Source organism: Meleagris gallopavo, chromosome 17 (genome assembly GCF_905368555.1).
Source record: "Meleagris gallopavo chromosome 17, MGAL_WU_HG_1.1, whole genome shotgun sequence".
Classification (NCBI taxonomy): domain Eukaryota; kingdom Metazoa; phylum Chordata; class Aves; order Galliformes; family Phasianidae; genus Meleagris; species Meleagris gallopavo.
The window spans coordinates 3,330,526-3,353,446 of record NC_139420.1 but is presented as its reverse complement, the minus strand read 5'-3'; the positions used below and the strand labels follow the sequence as shown (position 1 = coordinate 3,353,446).

General features: G+C 37.1%; 1 protein-coding gene across 2 annotated transcripts in view; it reads right to left on the bottom strand.

Moving 5' to 3' along the window:
* Positions 1 to 22,921, bottom strand: part of RIMBP2 (RIMS binding protein 2) — a 116,771-nt gene that overhangs the window by 52,626 nt on the left and 41,224 nt on the right. The window contains exons 1-2 of one of the 2 annotated variants that reach the window (XM_085238703.1): positions 11,638 to 11,779; positions 107 to 196 (exon numbers count right to left, since the gene is read on the bottom strand). Coding sequence is in view for 1 of the 2 variants with exons in the window: in XM_085238704.1 (XP_085094830.1) it covers positions 107 to 196 (90 nt within the window). In the remaining variant the exon portion in view is untranslated. Of the gene's footprint in view, positions 1 to 106; positions 197 to 11,637; positions 11,780 to 22,921 lie in introns of those variants that run through there. The other variant, XM_085238704.1, reaches the window with a different exon arrangement.

Sequence of the window (22,921 nt, the reverse complement as noted above, 5' to 3'; positions counted from 1 at the left end):
GTGTTTTCTAAGAGAAAATAAAAACTAGAGGTGACTACTCAATCCATCTTTGAAGACTGACTACTGTAACAAATTAATGTATGTGTTTTGTGTTTAGGATTGGTACCTGGTCATATTGCAGGGCTTTGTGTGACACATTTGCATACTGAAGGCTCAGGCGATTCTTTTCTTGCACAGCATCCTTCAGTTCATTTTTCTAAAACACAAGAAAAGAGTGTGTGTTATAGACCATTTATCTCCATTACAGTACATCCTATTAAGTTCTTAAGGAAGCAATGTTTTTGCATTATTTGGTATTAACATACCATTAAGAGTAGTACCAGGCATAAAGCCAAAGGCACTGAAGGTGCAGAGGCAGAAGATTAGCTTACAATTACAGTTGGCTCTATCATAAAACCACATGTTTTCAGTAGATGATCTGATTAAAGATGTGCAGACAAACAGATGACCTGACATCACAGGCCTGGTGCAGATAAATAAACATATATATATATGTTTTATATGTTTTATTTATATTTAAAAAAATGTCTCCCTGCAGATGCAACAAGGAGCTCAAACCTGGCTACCTTACTGAGAGCAGGGAAGAAACTTGGCTTCCAGAGTAAAGCAATATCCTCAAACTTAGATCTTTAGAAGGCATTCTGAGGGCAAAAGCCAACAACTGGAATTTGTAATCATGTACATGTCTATATTCGTATATGTCACTAGATTTATGATAGCTATTCCTATTTGTAGCATGTCTGCTTATAATAAATGCACATATACATCTTTACATTCAATCTTTTTTAGAGTCTGGGGGGAACACTTGCACACTACAATGGCAGGCAAATCCAAAATGCAGACAGAAGACAACATTATCTAAATATGTTAAGATATTAACTACAGCATACAGGTGGGAAGCTGTTCTCTTGACTAAACACTACTGAATTACACCAAGACATCAAATCACAGAATTTTCAGTCTCCTAGTTGCAGTTACACCCATTATCTCACACTTAAGGATATCAGCAATTAAAATTTCTCAAGTTCTGTTAAATTTGTTGTTTAGGATGCAATTAAAAGTGACAGTCAGATCCTGAGATGTTAGACAGTTCTGAAGGACAAAATGACAACAATTTCTTAGCTCACGTTACATTTTTCAAAGGTGTGAATTAAATCAGCAAATATTTTTACAATACAAGCAAACTGCACTGAACAGTTCCTTGGATATGTGAAAAAATCATCAAATTCTATTAATTACTGAAAGTTATTTGTAAAGCATTGTGTAACTATTCTGCATTTTAGTAGGCAAAGATAAGCTACACTTGCTGCCCTGAGAAATTCTTAGAACCATAGGCTTCTGTCAAGCAAGATTCAACGCTGACTCTAATGGATCAATTTGCATTTGTTATGAATCAATACTGCTCAGCTGACCTTAATGGGAACAAGTGACAATGCCTTACCAGTTTTTAACAAGGTTATTAAAGGAATTCAAGCAGAAATGGAGGGGAGGAAGAGTGAGGAGCAAAGCAGTAATTGATGGGAATGTAGACCAGCATCCTTCACATCCTATTTAAATTCTCCACAATAGAAAATGCTTTCTGAGATACAGCAGAGCAATTGGGCTGGCTGATACCCTATCCAAAGAAAAAAACATTTATTTGCAAGGATGATCTTAAGTAGGACAGCAACTATCTCAGTTTCACTGGTACTTAGTAGTTAGCCAATTTGGTTTTCCTTCTGTTCACAGTGGCAACTTCTTTCAGTCCTCTTTTGCACTTGTCAGGATAAAGGACCACATATGTTCCCCATCCCAACCAAATCCATAAACATCAAGAATCCCTTGATCAGTAGCAGGAATTACTGGCATATTTCTAGCCCAGAAAATACATGTAAAGATGACCAACAAGAAAGGAATTTGGATGCAAGGGTGTGCTGTGAAATAACATATGCACATGTACACTGACAACATTCCTACTGATTGCTTTCAGAATAAGCACTAAGGAAACAAAGAATAAACAACTCAAAGGTCTCAGAGCAATAATGTGGTAAAAGCAATGATGAATGGAAGCCTTCTAAGTTTAAGCCCAGTTCCTTTATTGAGCCATGTCTGCCAAAGATGTCATCATAACCATCAATTCAAAATTTCCCACAGTTTTAATTTAGTTTTTGACAACTTAAAATATCTCTCAACAATGGACCTTTACAAGAGGGCTCTGAGAGAAGAATTCTGGTAGATTCAGCTGCAAGTGTTTAGTTCTAATACCTCATAATCATAGGTCAAAGTAATTAAATAGCAGGGGCTTGGGTTGCTAAAGCTTTTGATCTATCTCTGCAAGGATGCCAAGTTTATGCATTTTTTTCCTAAATGGTTTCTGCAACTTCTGAGATGTGCTTGGGATTTTTGGGATTATAAGACTTCAGTAGGTTGGATCATGGCAAATATTGTTAACAATCTAAAGTAAGTTGCCTACCCAGAATTTCCCCTTATACCCACATGAAAAATGATCTAGAAAGAAAAAAAATATATAATTCTTTTTGGAATCATTGGCAGGCTGGAGAAAGGAGGTGCATGTTCTGCTGACAGGAAAACTACTGCAGAAGATAACAAAGAAGCATATAGATGAAGTATCCATCACACTACTGAAATTCCTCTGGGTACTTTTATACAACAGTCACATGAATCTGCTACATTTGGTGAATATATTCACTTGGCATACAAGAACACACAGCAATTGAACGTTTATTAGCTGAATGCAGAGAAAGCTGATGTTCACACAACTCATGTAAAGTGATTTCACGTACAGTAGGTGATTGTTATTTACTTGGCCCATATTTTCACTTATCTGTATGGAAAAGTTTTTGAACAGTACTGTTTTCATACAGTTGTTGAATACGAGAAAGCAACTGAACACAATAAAAGCCAACCAAGAATACTGAAATTTTCTTGCTCATAGGAAGAAAACCAACAGATAAAACCCTTGCTCTTCCCAAAGCATTCTTGGAATAATAATTTTCTACCTGATGTATAGAAAGAGGAAGCAAGTTTATTTATTATCTGACAGAAGCCTTAGCTGAAACTCAGGTCTGTGCATTGCACAAATACAAAAGAAATTACCAGTACTCCAAAAAAAGTCTACCTTTTAATTTAAGAAGATAAAGAAATAGAAAAACAGGAAACAGAAAGGGAGAGATCAAGGCACTTGCCAAAGGTCATGCCCCTAACCAGGTGGCTTAGTGACAGACTTACTCCAAATCTGCCTTCCCACACACTACTCCAGTCATCTGCCATATCCTGAAAGTAAACCTGTGATGGGATTAACTGAAGCAGCACATACTTAATGCCCACATGTGAACACAAGCCAGCTTCTGTATAGCAAACACGAACCGTACTCAACAGTTACGTCTTCTAAAAAAGATTACAATTTCTTTAAGATTTCCTAAAGATTAAAATCTCTTCTTAAAATTTCTCATGGGCAGTTTCTCCAGTGTTGAGTACAGTTGCTAACTGTACTTGGAGAAACACTTTTAATGGCACTTCTTTCACGTCTCCTCTTCACACCACAGAAGGAATTTCTTCTCTTGTAGCTGTGAAATAGCACCTGTATTTTTGCAAATGATAGTTATGCATTGTTTAATATTCATGGCAGTTAGTGACTCTTCCTAATCCACTGACTTCAATATTTTCCAGATTAGCTAAACATAAATCTTCAGCAAAGAAGACCAAAGTTAATTCAATCATCACAAAACTAAATTTCACCCAATAGAAAATTGATATATTAAAAGTGAATTCAAGTCATGTAGAAGAAAAGGACATTTTACAGTTTTCAGATGAAACAGAAGATTCAGATATGTAGCATAAAATCTCAGTAGCCCCAGTCAATCTCTAAAAGATGACAGTTCATGGCTGCCCTGCATACACCACCATGCTGTATGTGACCCATGTGACGGGCTGGAGGGGCACAAAAAAGGTTTGTTTTCCATTTGGGGGAAATTCAACACATTAGATTAATATCTTATTATGTTGTAAGTTGTCTTCATAGGGATTTTATGGCTGTATCCTGAGAGTTTTGAAGCTTCAAATACACTTTAAAGGAGACAGATGTCTTCTGAAAATACTATACAGAAATAAATAGAATCCTTTTCCATTCACTTTCATGTACTTGACAGCTAGCATTGAATGCATTAACAATAGGGCAACACTTCTCACTTCAGTTCTTACAACTGCCAGTTTCAAACAGAACCTCCAAGTCAACAAAACAAAGAGGTCAGCAAATACATAGGGCAGCCATCACAAATGACAGATCTCCTGGCAGTGGGCTGGATACACACTTCATGCCTCCAGGTTGTCAATGAATGCTCAGGCTTCTTCCCTACAGCCTTCCCTACTCTCAGTTTAATAGTTCTACCAGAAGTCTAAAGGGAACACACAGAAGGATGCCCCTCCCCTGCTGCTTAGATCTAAGAGGAGATTTTGTGGAATTTTGCAGGTCATTTCTGGACTTGACAAGATTCAGATTTTGTCAGTTCATGACAGACCAAAAACCAATCCTGTGCAGAGCACTACAGTACAGTCTTCTCTCATATTTTATCTATTTTCATACAAATAACTTTTGACTCTTGTTGCAAATATAATGAGGGTTTTGTCCTTTTTCCCCCAGCTGCTCTCTCAGTTGTTCTTATTTTACTCACTGTATGTAGCAATTCCAGCAATTTAATTGTGCATAAGGAGCCATATTAGCTCTACCATTTAACCTATGCAAATCAAACCATCACAGCTGTTAATTGAGATGAGTGGAGATTAACAACTCATCAGGCCAGTTACTCCAAGACACCGTACTAAACTTATGCCAAGACAAATGCTGACTGAATGTTAGCAGAGCAATGAGCAAATGGGAAGGAAGCAGGACTTCACATTCCCAAAAAATCTCACTAGTCCACAGTCTTGACATTGAGTTTTAAATATTAGTTGAACTGCCTATTATCCTTTTCTAGAGACACTGCTGCACAGCACATTTTTTAACAGCAAAAACAAAAAAGACAAACAAAATAAACAACACAGATTTGAGGCAGTTTAATTAACTGTCTGATAAAAGATAGCATGCATCCAAAAATTTTAGAGAGAAATGAACATGGGAAGTGAATGGAAAGGATGGAAGAAACTATGTAGAAATACTCAACTTTCCTCCTCCTCAAATAAAGAAAAAAAAAAAAAAGAGTATTGTCACAGATAATAATCAGCTGGTGACAGAACAAGCCAAAACACAAACTTCTTTATAATATATCTAGGCAGAAGTTACACCGAACTTAGATTGCTTCTATTTAAGCTTTTTCAACAAGCAAATATGGGAAACAACAGATACCATACTTACATATATCACATATGTGATAGGGTGCCAGTCAGCATGCATTCATGTCAGGACTCTATAGAGTAATTTGCAAAAAGAATCTGAAGCCTTGTCTTTAGCATGTCAGACAAAATCCCAAACAGCAAGGATATTTACTGCTGTATGTAAGAAATGCTTCAGGCATTTTCAGCTCAGGCATTTCAATTTAGGAAAACAACACTAAAGATGATCTTTTCAAAATCTTTGAAGTAAACTGAATCAGAAAATTGACAGCCCTCCCAAATGTATAAAAACACAATCAGTCCTACAGTGTGCCATTTTTTAAAGGACGCCCAGAGCATCACAGACACACCAGTATATCCTTCACAAAAAATGAGACAATTAATAAAAATATCCATTAAAACTTATAAATAAAAACATTAGAAATAAATGTATTACCTTATATATGATTTGCATCTTTTAAAGTGCAGAAATGAAAGCAAAAATGTGTGTTTCTAGTAGAGCAAAAGTAGAAATTCTCCTGCAGATATGAGGACTGGCTATAAAAATTCACAGTAGGAGGATGACTTCTGTAGATTTAATACAATCTGACACCACTGTCTGGGTAACAAGGTTCTACATTGCCTGGAGAAAGGCATCTGTTGCCCTGTGTGCTAGTTTGCTCATCCATCAATTATATATATAATTTTTTTTTTTTTAAAGAAAAAAAAGTTACACACTATTCATTTATCGGTAGCCTTTTTTTCTTTGAGACTTGTTTTGCCAGTAACCTGGAGTGACTGCATTAGAACACACTGACTGTAATCCTACATGATGTTTCTCTATTTTGAGAAGCACGCACAGAATCACATTATTCCAGGAGAAAACTGAAAACCAGTTGTCTAAAGGTACTTAAAGAAAGAGGAAAGAATAAGCTTCTGATACTTTCTTACATACTTCTGCCATGTACATGACTCATCACTAAGGTCAAGTTTAACACCACTGTTTTCTTTTTTATTATTATTATTATTTTTTTTTTTCTAATAAGATTAAAAAGGCAAAGATTATTCATTCTCATTCTATTATATCCAACATACCAGTAACATAAATGTAGGATCGAAGAAAGCCCTAAAAGATGCTGAATACCTCCCTTCTCCCCATGCCATGAAGGGTGCAGCACAGCTCTATCCAGTACTGTATTCCACCATTACCAACTTAATAGTTAAAACCATGCAATTGTAATAATATATATATTGTAAATTAGTGGAAGGCTGATTATTTTTCATTGCATTTGACAAACTAAAGACTTTTATCTAATATTTCTCTGCGATTCTGACTCTGAATTGTCACAGGCAAGTACAATTATCAAGCAGTACAGGAAAGTAGTCTAACATTTTATGATGTTAGCATTTAAAGACTAAAGAGCCCAATTTTACTTCGAATGTTAACAGACAAAGGAAGGCCTATTTAGAAGTGCTTCAACAAAAAAAAAAAAAAAAATCCCTTCCCAACTAGATTTGCTTCATTTTTAAAAAAGACATTTTCATGCAAATTGTACTTAATTCTAATAAAAGAAAACAAATGCAGCTTTACCCTCTAATCAGTAGGCTGAATGTAGCATAATAAACACTACATAAAAATAGCACTACTTAGAAAGCACTACCAAGTAGGGAACATGGGAACTGTAGCAGTGTATCATATTTGGAAATCACCAGCGCCTTGCTTGGCACTGCAGTGACCAGGACCAGATGTTAAGAGCCACAAATAATTAAAGTACTGAATTATTTTTCATTTTAGTAAGACTCCTAAGGTAATAGGCTTGCACTACCAACTCATTCCACTCATGCTTCTTTTAGAGTATCAACTCTTCACGTGCTGTTTCTCATAACTTATTTGAACAATCTTTTCTCACCACCTCAGCTCTGCCAGCCTCACCAGAACACTGCTTCACACAGTAAGGCAGCCCAGGCCACTTTTTGCAAAAGGGAAAAGGAGACTTCAACATCAGATGTACCTGAAGACTTGGAAGATCCCTCAGTTTTGGAATCTTGTGTATCCATATTCGATTTGCTTTGCTGCTCTCAGACCACAGCTACCTTTTTTTTTTTTTTTTTTTTTGCCCTGTTCTCCACTTCAGCCACGCACATCATATGAAAATGACAAAACCCCTCATCAACAATGAAAATAAATGATAATTCTTGATATGTGAAGTACAACAGTTTTATTATCACGCCCACCCCCACAAATTCATAACACATCCCAGACAGACCCAACTGCAGCTGTGTACAGTGAATTATCAAATACCCAAGTTTACACAAGTTCTCTTCAAGTCATTAATTCTGGATTTACATCTACTCTGGCTGAAGTAAACATGAACATTGTAAAAACAAAGATTTCCCACTACTATTTAGTATTTGCAATTATGTTTGTATTTTCTGACGCTGCTTCCCCTGTGAACCTGGAATATATCACCTATGCACAAAGGCCAACTGTCTTTGCACACTTCAAATTCACAGCACAGGCAGAACGAAGTCTCTGACGGGCAGTAGGTGGCACTACATCTTTTGGTAAGCTTCTGCAGAAAGCATTATGTAACACAAGCCCAAATTTTTAGTTACACGTTTGTAAACCTTCCCAGTACCTGCTATGGAATGTTATTATTGGATAGCTGATTAATTACTACTGACAAAATCACACCTAACTTTGACATGGAAAAAGAATATAAAGATGTATAGCTGACAAGCAAAAAATCAACTCAAAGCAATTCTAGGCTTATTAATTTCAAAGAAGAAGAAAAAAGCAGAGGTTAATTCCCAACAACAAAAGGTTGTTTATATACCTTAACACAGTAATACTTGTAGATGAGCTGTTCCAATAACTACAGTTGTACGATGCTGTTAATGCTTTCAACAATGACCATATGAAAAAAAAAAAAAAACTGGCATAAATTTTGATAGTTTTATACCAAAGTAATGCTACCACTGAAAATGCTCCTACATAACGTGCTTTAGCTTTTGTCAGGTTTCTCTCTTGAAGATGCCCCTTCACTCTGTGATAGTCAAAGCTACTGCTTAGCATTTCCATTAAAAACCAGGTATTGATGTTCCATCATGCTGTCAGATAACAGGCAGCTGCTGGCAACACAAACACAGCCAAGGATACCATAAAAATACGTTTATGCAGCCAGAAGTAGAGAATCAATCTTAAACTTAGTATCACAGCAGTGTTTTGCATTGGACAGTATTAGAAAGTTAATCAGTTTGATTTATGGGATGAAATAAAATCAATATTTATTCAGGGCTTTTCCTTTCTATTATTTTTACGTTCACATCTCAATGCACCAAATGAACCGGCACATCTGAAAGGCCAGGTCTAAATTCTCATTTCCCATGGCACAATTTGAGTTTATTCATGGGTAACTTACAAGCAAGCAAAAGAAAGAAATAATCTGAAATGATCCACTTCTAAAGGAGAAATAAGTGAACACGGAGTTATTTGAAGAAAGGCATAAAGGAAATGCAGCGCAGGGTAAACAAGCTCCCTGAAATGCTGGTAGCAAGCTGTCTGAAGGGGACATTCCCAGTGGTTCCCTTAAGAAATATTTTCTTACTGATGTTACCATCATATGGCATAATGTTTTGTTTCACATCTACGACAGGTAGTAATTTTTTCTATTGCCTTTACTTCAGTGGATGTGCTGAAGACATACCTTAGTTTTGTATGTCAAACCAAATAACCAATTATTTAAAAATAGTTAAAAAATGTATGGTTCTTCCTTCTGTTCTCTGTAAGTGCGTGGATTTCCACTCAAACTTTATGATTATCCAGAAGGAAATTGCTGTCCACATTTTCCATTTGCTATGATTTCACAAGTGGAAGAACAAACAAAGCACGTCAGCTAGAAACACATGAACAAAGTAATTCTGATCATCACTGGAGCTCATTAGGGATAAGGTTGCTGCATCTCCTTAATTACCTACTATGTCATTAAGGTTTTTATTTGCTGATTAACAGAAGGCATACAGAAGACCGGTGAATTGCAGTGTGGGCTTGAAGATCTCTCAGTGGAATACCTTACAGGACTTCTACAGACCATTTATGTTAATATTCTGCTAACACAACAGTTGCAGACACTGGTATATAGAAATAGCTCATGGAGAAATCTTGTCAGCTCTGATTAAAGAGTCCATTTCACTGTGCTATTTCTTATGATAGAAATTTCTTATTTTTCTAGAAATAGAACAAGCCTCCTTGTTCTATTTCACTGATAATTAAAATGCAATTAGTTAGATCAGCTTTCACAAACATTTCTCAAAAAGCTTTCCTTTCCATCATGCACAAAGAGGAGAGAAGACCAAACAAGATCAGCTGTTGTCATGGCAACATCATGCCCCAGCAGGTGGAAAATGCAGTCCTGTGGCACTAAAAAAGGATGAAATGTACTGAACCTAAGCATAACACCAGCTCCAGCTCAACAAGCTAAGGATGTTTTCAGAGATTGCCAACTCTTTAAGCAACAAATTTAAAGAGACAAATGTTAAAAAGAAGTGTGAGTTCTGGTGACATTAGTAATGACACAGCTGTCTCAGAAATTTTATTAGGTAGGTTATATTGACATTGTGCACAGTTCTGAAAACCTACAAAAAGTTTAGCACAATAGAAAAAATAAGTGACTTGAAAGCAGAAAATAATTTTTCATTTCAATACAAACATAAGAAAAACACGCAGAATAATTTAGGATCTAGACATAAGAAGCATAATTCATCAACAGCTATTCAAGATCCAAAAGTTGTGTTTGCAGAACAGGTAAGATTATAGCCTTCAGGCTTTCCACTAAATTAAGTAAAAACCAAACACTAAATAAAATTATGCATTAAGCTGAGCAAAATGGTACGGACCACTGCTTTCCTTGCTGTACAAAATGGTATGATGATTATTCTGTAGTCCAACAAAATCTTCCTCAACTAACACTAGCTACAAGTAAATGCCATCCTTAAAACCTTTCATCCCCATCCTGTTCCAAGAAAAAAAAAAAAAAAAAAAAGGAGAAATACTGCTTTTCAAAAAACATGTCAATATTTTCTGAATTTTCTTAACGTTCATTCTATCTTGAATCTTAGTAAAGGACCAAATTTCGTTTTAGAATCAAAGGTAGGCTCTACCAAATTAGAAGGAAGTCCCTGCCTAAATATATTTTGTCTTTCAAAGCATAAGGTAAAACTGCTAAAATTAAGTCGAATTAATATACATATAATTTCAGAAGCAATAATCCTTTGTTTACAGAAAAAGGAGAGTAGCTTTACAGTTTTTTAACAGCAGTAAGTGCTTGAAGACTCCTTGCAGCTTTGAGTGATAAAAATATTAAGAAAGGTTACCTGACAGAGCACAGACAGACATGATGACAGCATATGATCACCATAAAAAAAATCTTGAATATACCTATACCTATAAATACACCCTGAGGATGTCAATAGTTTGTACAGTGTCCCTTAAAGGAATACACGAGGCTTGTGTTTCACCAAGATGCACATGGTAATTAAGACCAAAAAATGTTCATTATTTTTGGATTCTTCCAATGGTTAGAGAAAAACAGAGCCAGCCACCAGCAACAAGCACTTCTGGAAATGTTTCACAGATGATTTGACTGGCGCTGAACAGCAACATGAAAGCCGTCAGAGCCAGATACTAACACAGAAATCTTGCTGTATGGTGTTGCATGCAAATTTGTAAGTCTTTAAGCCTTTAAAAACTACCACAACTGCTTTGGATTCTTGCTTTATTTTGCTGTCATAAATTTGTTCTGCATTTCTATAGTCTATTAGGAGAACTTCCCAGGCACCTTTGACAAGAACAGAGCATAGACAAGAGTCATACATATCATAAAAAGCAACACAATATCCGAACAGCATAGCTAGCATGTTATTTCTCATTATTTTCCCTTTACTAAGTCTAACTAATGCAGCCAGGGAGATATTTACTTATCATTCTACTTTCCTTAGGATAAACTCAAAGGATCAACAAGGCCTCAACTCAGACAAGGAACTAACTAGTTAATAGCTGTGGAATACTGAAGTTTATCAAAACTCCACAGTATTTTCCTGTTCATTAAACTCTAACATAAAAAAATAAATGTAATGCTTGAAGCGTGCATTAAAGTTGCAATCAGACTTCTCTCTGCTATTTCCCAGCTCTTTGCAAACATGTTATTTATTTGGCATCAGTTAAATTCACTTCAACATGACAAATTAGGTGTATATAACCCTCAGCCACTAATTATTTCATTTCCTAGAGTTACAGGTGATAGCAAGGAAATATATTTCACCCCCACTTACTCAGAAAGTAATCCTGCGTATACACGACTGCATCCATCTTCCCTCTTTAATGACAAAGGTAAAGAAAGAGAGTCAGATTCTTTTTCTGCTCATTCATGCTGCTCTGCATCATGCTGCAAAATTAAAATTAATCCTCCTTACCAGCTGAGGCTGACCTTTTAGCCACTGGCTGGAAAGGGAACATCACTCCCCTGGGGGCTGTTCGAGGGGAGGGCGTTAGGCACGCCTGACACCTCTCAGCCACCAGATGAGAAGAGGCAAAAGCACATTGAAATGGGTAATTTGGTAAGGTATGATTAGTTTTACTTACACAAGGCAGGCTGGCAAGCCATGCTCAGCTTCACGCTTCCGTAAGTACCTGCAGCAGAGAAGCCTTTTGTGGTCTGTAATGTCAGTAAACATTTACATTTTAGTTTATTCTTTAAAAGTCAATTATTAACTGCTTGAGGCTGAACAGGAAGATTCTGTGAGCTTTCGCTGTCTGTGTATTCCAGCTTTCTATTGCTAATCCCTGAACTAGACCAGGGTATTCTAGGACTTAAAGCATTTATATTCACGTAAATAATCAAAGTTTATTCACAGTTGTTTCTAGGATAAAATCTTGACATGTCAGTAAAGCACAGAATTTATAAAATGTGTAAAATAGTTACAGAGACAGCAAGAGGTTTTTGCCTTCTGTCACTCAAAACAATCTAAGTGATAAGAAATTTAATTTCTTTGAGCATAAAACCTTTTTAATGCAAGTATGCATTATGCATATCCTGAATATAACTTAAAATCACTTTCTCTCTCTTACTTCATGTAGCATTACATAAATCTTAAAAAGATGCATGGTCTTTGTTGTTGCAGTTTGTACATTTGCAGATATTTAATCATAGTCTTACATTAAAATATATATGACCTAAAAGCAGTTTGTAAGACCTTTAAGCTAACCAACCAGGTTGCGCTCTAATCAGAGCACAGAATTAATCTTTTGTATAAAATACTACCAAATTAGCAAATTATCCTTGTTAAGGAGAAAAATCAAAGGAGAGGAAAAATGACGCAAGCTGGTTTTGATTTGCAATTAACAGAAAATAAATCCTGACTCACGTGATACATGTAGGGGAAATACAATAGAATTAAACTCTGCACAGTGAAAACCCCACAGAAGGAACTCTCGGAGCACAGGGGGATGATGCAAAGCACTGATGCTGCTACTGCCACTGCTACTGGAATATACTATTCCACTTTATAAAATTGAACGCTGAAAATTTCTCATGCTGAATTAAAGATCAAAAGAAAATAATTTCAATGCTAATAATATTTAGCTTCAGGGGTTGTCATATTTAGTTTTTTCAGTTCATAAAAATCGATTGTTGTGGCAGTCACAAGTTGAAAGCCTCATGGAAGTTCCCAGGAAAGGCTCAAAGGACAGAAACAAGTGAAATACTGATGAACACAAGCGTACAAAGAATGTTGTGTCTGCACTGTTTCAAGCTGCTACACAACAAAGCAATGTTAACGAAAGTACTGATCCTACATTTAGAAATTTTAAAGCTAACTTCTAAATGAACTGTGATTTTTAATCTCCCCAGGAACATAACTGATAAACACTGCCAGGTTGTACATACTAACAAATACAATTCAGCTGCTGGCTCCTGGGGTGCCTTCTGCGACAGAACGTAGGGTGATTTTAATGGCAGCTTTCTCCATTCCCACATTTGTATAGCTCTCCATCTGAGCAACACTTTTGCTCAGGTATCATTTAACATAGATCTAGAAACCTCAAGATCAGGAAGGTTTTTCAAGACACTGTGGTAATTAACATCTACTGACTGATCAAAGCTTAACTGATAATTTTTTTTTTTATATAACATTTCAAATAACTGATGGAGTGATTTATTTGATCCACTGAAGAGCTTTTAAACTAATTTAAAGGTGTACAGCCCAAATCAAAAGACCAGTATCAAAGTTTTAAGAAAGAAAAGGCCAATGAGGTGAAAAAAAAAAAAAAAAAAAGACTAAGGAGTAATGATTTCATTAATGAAGGATATTATTCATATGAAATATTAGGTTTGCAAACAGTACCATAAATAGTAAGCTAGACTTATTGTACTGTTTGCTTTACCAATTCTCTTCTTTTTCCATTCACAGATATATGAAAGGGAGAAGCCTCCATTTATAAAACACTACCCCAAAATCTGAAGAAGAATGAATTCAGTTTAAGTTTCAGGAATATGGAGATTCGTTCCATTTTATTTCATCTGAGCTTTCATCACTTCACAGTTTCTGAACTTTGCACGCTGTGCACAAGTGCAATTAAGGAAAACAATGAACACAAGTAATTTATCTCTACTGATTAAAAAGGAAAAGTCGCTTTTGTTTCATATTTCTAGAAAGTATCAAAACTGTGCTTCCACATGAATCATCAATTGAAAAATGAAAGAAATTTTAAAAAATAAGATATTAAATTTAAAAAGCCTCATGGTTCATCATAGCATATAAGTAATATATAGAGGATATTAGCATAATTTCTGAGCTCATCTGTTAAAAATGATATGTATGTTAAAAACCTACAGCTGAAATCTACTCATGAAGCATGAAACAGATCTCTCACAAGTTGATTATAATTCTGTATGCAAAATAAATCCTTGGAGGACATTTAAAAACTACACAAAATTTCCAGCATTTTAGACACTTGAGATCAGTTACTGTCAGCTGTATTTCTACCTATTACAAATGTCATTAATACATAATTTTATTCATATTGAAGTATTTTTAAATTACTATTTTCCCCCCCCTCAATGTATTTACTTGAATCAAGGCATTCTGAAAAATCTTCATTTCTCAAGCAAACTAATTAGCTCTGATAAAGCCAAAAGAAATTAGTGTTAAATATAAACAGATAATAAATTTAAGTGATGCTTCTGAATTTCAATGGGCTGAATTTCCAAATATAATGTTAATCAAGAAAAAAGTTTTAATTTTTCTCTCATTATGAATACAGACTCTTAAATGAGGAAGCATTTCTAGGGACATGAAGAACTCCAAAAAAGTGATGTAAATGTAAGTGGATGCAGGAAGGCTGGCTATCAGGATGTTTTTCAGAAAAAAACTCAAGAAAAACAAAAGCAGACCCCAAGACAGCACAATAATTCAGTCATCTGCCCTCCCTATTTTTAAAATAAAGTGTACTGTTCTGCATGTATGTGTAATGTTGTAGTCCACAAATGCCATGTGCAAGTGTAAATGTTGCTAAGCTTCTCTACATGACATTTAGGCAGAAACTCATACTGACACTAAGTTAAATTAAGTTGATCATGACTGCTATGGATATCAATAAAGTGAAGAACGAAACTGAAAATTTCATTCAGCTGCACATTAAGTTTTCTAAAAACAGGAGGGTTTTTTTTTTCCCCATCTACTGAATAATGACATCTGCCTCAAAAAAGTGATTACCTGAGATTGATGAGGTTCCAGAGATCAGATGTCTTGACAGATTCCCCTGCTCCAGTGACAATCAAAATATCAGTCATTCTAATAGGCATAACAGCATATGAAATATTGATATTTCTCCTAAATTTCGCAGTTCAAAATATATAACCATGGAATTACTGTTTATACTGCCTGTAGCATTCCACTAATTTCTACTTTCTTACAAATATTTTGACTAGAATATACATCTATGAGAACCATTTCATAGCACTTCATGGCAAACTATATCCAAGATGCTGCCTTTTAGTGAACTATCATTTCAGTGTGAGCGTGCACCTCATTTAAGGATAACTGGACACCACAGACAATTCTTTCCCTCTTCTACATGCATTCTCACTCAAGATTCCAAGAAATCTTCTAGAGCCTGCAGGGTATGAATAGAGAGAGTTGGACCTAGGATTTGGTTTATCATTTATCTCAACAACAATGACAACGCTTTAACTTTCTTCTTAATTTGAATATCCCTTCATTAGCGATCTTTTCCCTCCATTAGTGGTTTACCCTTCTATTTTATAAGGCCCCAGCAAACTACTAAATTGAGTTTGACAGGAAAACATGTTACAGGCCATCTGATTTATTCATATTTTCTTTTCCTCTACTTTACACCGCATTTAATGTCTGAAATTAATTATATTATAGTTATTAGGATTATTCTTGTCAATCTTTGTCTGATTCTCAAAAAAAAAAAGTTTCTGGAATAACTTGAAGATCAAAATTGCTATATGTACAAAAGGCAATCTATTTTCCCTTCAAATTCCCTTGATAGCACTACCACCCAGTGTGCAGCAGAAGGCTGCAAACTCCTCCCATGTTTCTTTATTTCATAATTATCACTAGCAAATACTGGAGAATGGATAGAATTAGAAATAAATTAGCATCACTCATAAGTCATCATTCATTTGAAGTAGATGTAGCCTAAATTCTTCTCATTGTGGATAAATAATCTACTTACAGTTAAGTCTAAATGGGAAGACACTCCCTTGAAATTATTCTAGGAAAAGAATATCATTATTCGCTGGCAACATGTCAAACACAACTTTTTCTTTTCCTTGAAACTTCTCCAAATCACTAATTTTAAACCTATGCCTCAAATCATTTGATGTATGATAGGAGATTATCTGCTAAATGCATATCTTTCTCTTAGGCATTTTAGGTTTTATGCAGCTATGCCAAGTTTAGTTCTGCTTAACAGACCTATTAAAAAAATAGAAAATAGTCAGGAGAAATTAGTATATAGCTTTTGGGTGGCTGAAAAAAAAAAAAAAAGAAAAGAAAAAAAGCATAGTAAAATTGAGAAAGAAGTAAGATTTTCTGAGTTGTCTCTCTTATTGGTACTGTAACTCACCAGAGAATTCATGTTACCATTCTCCTTTTATTTTCTGCTGAAAAGCAGGCAGATGAGGGGAGCTTGTTAAGTCCATTTGTTCAAACTTACGATTCTGTTTCAGTCTTTGTCAAAATGGAAACTGCCACTTGATTAGGAACTCAACCAAATGCCAACTCCTGCACCTTCAAACACTCAGACAACGCTCTATTTAAGCAGAGGAAACGAAACTCACTGCCAGAATGTTTTGTATTCAGGTTTTTTTTTGCTCCATTCAGAGGATCAGAATCTGGGCCTTTTCTTTACTGTTTTCAGCATAATTCAGCATGATTAAGCCTTGGTGCTGCCAAGACCGTATCATCTTCAATAGGTTTTAGCTACATAATTAACCAAATGACTTATCATAATTTTGTTCTTTCATTGAGAACAACTGGATTGACATTAATGCTGTCACCTCAACTCAATCTGCTAACCACTGCTAGCTGAACCACATGTAGGAAGGGAGTGAGCATTTCCCCTGAGAGTCCCAAACAACCCGCAGTGAAGGGATATGCTCCTGCAGAGAAGATGGCAATCTGAACATTATGGCAATCTACAGTTCTGCCACAGCAAACCTGCAAACTCCTAGTGTGTTCCCTGGTTAAAAACAAATTTGGAATATTTTGCTCTACTCTGCCAGATTGTCAAATAGCATTATTTCTTGCATGCAAAATGTATGTTGAAAGTTGCTCAAATGCAAAAACGTGTCCAACCCTGCCATAATATGGGAGAGAATAATTTCTAAATTTAGGAAGTAATTGCTTTGCTGTCCAGTGAAATGCACACTATAAAAATAATCTCCTCTAGGCAAGACCTCATTTTAAACTCCAATTCAGATTTCAGTGAACACAGGCATTAAACCTCTGGAAAAAAAAGCTGTACAAGGCCACTGTTGTAGCTTGCTGGTTGCATTGGTGCTTGCTCTGCGTCACAACAAAATCAAAGTAACAATATTTAGTGCCACACTATCATTCAAATTGTTTTCCAAATAAATTATACAGTACCCTCAGACTTTTCTTTTCATGAAGAATCTCAACTTCTCTTGTGCTTTCATTACAATTCAGAACAAAATTTCTCACATTTCTAACTTTGTGCAAATGTAAGAAAGGAAAGGTTCTTGTTTTAAATACAGTTTACCTGACTTTGCTGCCCTAGGGCAGTTCCATCCAAATCTGAACCCCAGGAGCACCAAGTCTTTCATTGCAGGACTTTCGGAGAACTGACTTCCAAGCTTTTGAGATCCAGAAGAGACTAGAGAACAACCTATCAAACAAGTTGGCAACAGAACAGCTTGCCACCTTCCTATTTAAACTCTTTCAGTAACCCTATGGTATGGGTCTGCAACACACTGCTAGTTCCCCAACAGGCTAATCAGTACCATTCATGGTTTTATGCAAGCATCAGCAGTGATTTACATGCATTTATCACGTATAGGCTTTAGCTTCACTTATGTAAGATATTCTGAAATTAATGAATATTATACAGAATATATCATTCAAAGATGAACACATTCCACATTTAAATGACTTTAGAATTCATAGGATTGGGCATCAATCCAGCTGGGAAAAACAACAACAGCAACAAAAGCTAGAAACCAAATATGCAATGAGTTTTCACTAGTATTCAGAAAGAATTAAGGTGAAAACAGAATGGAACTGCACAAACCAGTCTGTGAACTGAAATAATAGACAAAAGTTAAGGGAGAGAACAGGTCTCCCACCAAGAGATAAGCAAAAGCTTCTGTGATAACAAACTCCCAAAGTAGTTTGTTGCCTCTGAGTGTTGCCTGGCTGTGGGGAGAAGAGGAAATTTAGGAGAATAAAGCTCCCATCTCCTACAGTAAGCCCCCTCAAAAGATTCAGTCGCGCTGCTAGCTGCTGGCAAGACACAACTCTGGAGAGCAAAGGTTTCACATAGGTGAAAGTTTTTCAGTGGCAAAAAAAAAAAGTAAAGGTAAAATGCTTTGTATTGCATTTGAAGTGTTGATGCTTAAAACATAAGGATGAAAATGTGCAAGTTACAGCAAAGTCCTGCAGATTCAAAAATTAACTGTTAACAAGGATGGTATCTACTACAGCAGGGAACAGTCACCACGGATTAGAATAGCAGCACTTACACTTTTAGTGAGGACTCTCACTGTGCTGGACCAGAGCTTTGAACATAGCAGCATACCACTTTGGGCCTTGACACTATATACATACAAACTGATCTTTCAAATCTAGAAAATGCAGTGTCATAAATAATCAAGACTATGACAAGGATCTATCAAATCATCAAAGCCTTTCCTGCTTACCATGAAACTGTATTTATTTGAATAAAGTTACTACAGAATTACAACAAACCACAGGCAAAACTATCAAGCCTTTGAAGAATTCCACATTTCTTTTTTTCATTTTGAATTGAATCCATTTTGGTTCATGACTGATATAAAAATGAATATTACCAAAATTGCCCAAAATACAGATCAGAACAAACCCCAATATACACAGCTGTCTTGTGTTAGGGAGTTGAACAGACATATTTAAACCTGTGAAAGAAGGTTAGATCACTGTGACCTAAAATTCGCTATTCTTTAATCAGTGACTCTTCAAAAGAGAAGACAGCATACCAGTTATAGAAGGATCTTCCTATTCTTTTGTGTAAACCTTTATTACATGTACTCAGTGCATCTACAGAACACAATGACAGGCAGATAGGTAGGCACAGAACGGCTCCTCTTTTCAGCTAGGTGAGCTAACAGAATAAAGGTTCTAAAAATAATCCACTTTGTTCAGCAATAGCTTTTGTCATTGTTCTTCTTTTCACTGTTCTTACGGTCTGTGAGAAAGGCTAATTTTTCTTCACAGATCTCTGCATGTGTTCTAACAGCTCAATCCAGGCTCTGGTTTTTCAACCTGCTTGGGAACCATTAGAGGCATTTGCAGACTGGGAAACATTTAAGTCAGTTGAATCAAACCTGCTTGAAAAAAATGTTTATCATGATTTTCAACAGAAAAGATTCAAAATAGGAATCATGGGGGAAGAAAATTGGAAAGAAAAATACTAAAGCTTTTCTTCACTAGTAGAAAAGACCATCTCACTTTTATTCATTAACTTGCTGTTAGCGAATAGGAAAAAAAATAAAAGGAAAAAAGGACATTCTCTGTTTCTTTCAATGTACCAGTTAAAGTGCAATCTGGTTATATATAGTATTAATTCCTACCAACTGTCTGTATCTTTCACTTCATTAAAAGGCTGAGAACATAGGCAAGCAGTACTTTTCCACAGAGTGAACCACAACTGTCTTGCAGAAACCCACTCATTTATTTGCACTAATGTGGAACCACACCACCAACCCTTGTCCTTTTTGACCACCCCATTCACAGTTGTGTCACATCACTGCAACTGCTGACCAGGATACAAGCTCCCTTCTCCCTCACTGACAGATGCTCTTAAAACTATGAAGACTGGAGAAGGACACGACTGATGGAAACCAGATGGAGAAGTGTCATGGTTTCATGATTTTTCATTATCGGTGTTCCACATCATAACATCATGCAATGTACTGGGGGTTTGACTGCTGATGCTCAAGTTCCGGGTGCCTGTCCAGCGGAGAAGAGCAGCTACGTTTCCCCAGGGGGCTTTGCGGTCAGCGAGGAGATATAACTCCCGGCAAGGTCACCTGATGCTCTCTTCTCTGCCTGCGCTGCTTCGCTTGCGCTTCTCTGCCTGCGCTGCTTCGCTTGCGCTTCTCTGCCTGCGCTTCTCGCCTGCGCTTCTCTGCCTGCGCTTCTCATCTCAGCGTTGTGGTAAGGCCGATCCACTATCAATTTCACATTCTCTCTCCTTATAAAATTCTGTTGATACCATATTTAGTAAATTACTTTGTTTTACCTCAGATTGTTGCCACTGTTTTCAATTATTTCGGGGTCCCTTATTTTCTTTTTTTTTCCGGGGGCGCGGATCCGCGGATCCCTCCGCCCTTCTAGTCACGGAACCGGGCCGAACCAGCCCGTAAACCGTTGACATTCTTGGTGGAGAATGCGGGCATAAGTTGCTTTTTAGCTTTTTGAACAAATCTCTCTCTCCGCTCTCAGACAGCTTCATTGGGAAAGTTTATCTGTTTCACCAGTACTGTCTGAAAGCGTGACCTTGAAAAGTCCAGGCGGACGGCCAATAGTCTAGGATATTTGTAAACTTTGAGCCTTGCTATCTTGTTTCTGTAAAAGAAAAAAAAAGAGAAAAAATGCTTTCTCTACTGAAACTGCCTTTTAAGGGGCTGCATGCCACTGTCTCTTCTTTCTTAATGCTAAAAACATACTGGGCCTTAATTAAGTTCACCACTTTGCTCTATGGAGCAATAGGTATATATAGCCAATTGAAAACATGGATGGAAATAACTATGTGGCATCTGCATATTATGTGGCATACCATTCCAGAGGGAGCTGCTAATTTTACAGGGTTGGGGATTTTTAAGCAGGTTTCCAGCCTCTCCTTTGAATTCTTTATGCGGATTTTCAATGCTCACCTGATCACGTTATTAATCTCCGTGAATGTACTGCTCACCATTTCACTTATTATTAGTATTTATTATATTTTGAGGAAGTCTGCCCCAAAACCAGTAAATACTGAGTGGCAGGGAATGTGGAGAGGCCTGGGGGAGACTTTAGAGAGATGGAAATCTTCGGTGTCATGGAACTTTACTCCAGAACACCTGAAAGACCCTGAAAATTTAAACAGATATTTGAGACAGGAATGTCGTGGCTCAGGAAGATCTGAGGAGGCCCAAATTGTTTGGGGCCTGGCTAATGCTTACCGGGCCTTATTCAATACTATCCTGGAGAGGGAGAGAGTTTGTGAAATTGAAAAGGAGAGTCTCAGGGAAACAGTGCAAAATGAGCGAGAGAGTCTCCTGGTCGAGAGAAACAGCCTCCAATCTGAGAGAGATGCCCTCCGAATTGAGAGAGACTCCCTGCAATCCAAACTCAACAGTCTTCAATCTCAACAAGACACCCTCCAATCTGAGCTAGATACTCTCATAATCGAACGAGACAGGCTCCGAGCTGAACTGGAGGATGAGAGCATTGGAACTGACCAACCTGATCAACTACAGGAAGCACCACAATTGATGTCACTTGCCCCTGTAAGAGGACGGAAAATGAAACGAATCTCGACTCAGTTAGAAGAGAAGAAAGAAGAGGAGAGAGGTCCAGAGGAGTGGCTCCAAGATCCACAAGAAGCACCCCTAAGTCCAGGGGAGGGGCCCTCAGTAAGACCACGGTCACCGGCGCCAATGAGGGCAACAAGAAGTCCCGAAAGAGTAAGAGGTGAGCAAGATATCGTTACCATTGTTGATCGATCTCTGAAAATGAATGAAATTCGAAGTCTGAGAAAAGACTTTTCACGTCACCCAAATGAGCCTATTGCCACTTGGTTACTTCGATGTTGGGACAATGGGGCCAACAGTGTGTGGCTGGATAGTAGAGAAGCTCGCCAACTGGGTGGCGTTGCTAGGGACTCAGCCATTGACAGAGGTATTAGTACATGCCAGAACCAGGCCTTTACCCTCTGGAAGCGGATGTTGTTAGCTGTAAAAGAAAGATATCCCTTCAAAGATGATCTGATGCCTGAGAAAAAGAAATGGGCTGATATGGAAGAAGGCATCTGTTATTTAAGAGAATATGCTGTGGTGGAAATGCTACATAGCCCCGATTTCATTCCTGACGAGCCAGACCAAGAGCATGATCCCGAGAGAGTCAGGTGTACACCAAACATGTGGCGTACATTCACAAAGACCGCACCAGAAAGGTACGCCAGCACATTTGCAGCAATGTATGGCAGAGGGGAAAGAAGACCCCTTATAAGTGAATTGGTTAATAAACTTCAAGACTTTGAGTTACATTTAAGCCCTCTGCGAGCTTGTGTTTCAGCCATTACAAAGGTAGCTGAAAAGCTGGACAGAATGGAAAACAAACAAGAAGATATAATAGACAAACTATCAACCGTGCCTGAAGCTGATAAATCCATGGAGGTAACGGATACATCAAATGGGGACCAGAATTCCCAAAACAGCCTATTGGAGGGGCTGATCAACTTGATTTCCTCCCAGCCGGTGGCATCTAATGTCTCAGCCATCAAAAGAAGACGTTCTCCTGCTCGAGCAAGTGACAACAGTAAGACCACATCACGTTTTGCCTTGTGGCATTACCTACGTGACCATGGAGAAGATATGAAGGAGTGGCATAAACAACCTACTCCTGTACTTCAAGCACGGGTAAGAGAGTTACAAGACAAATCAACCACCAAGGTGAACTTCTCCAAAAAGGTGATTGCTCCAGTTGCTGCAGACAATGAAGGTAACAAATAGAGGGGCCCTGCCCCCAGCCAGGGGGGGGAAAGGGATAATAGAGTTTATTGGACTGTGTGGATTAGATGGCCTGGCACATCAGAATCACGAAAATATAA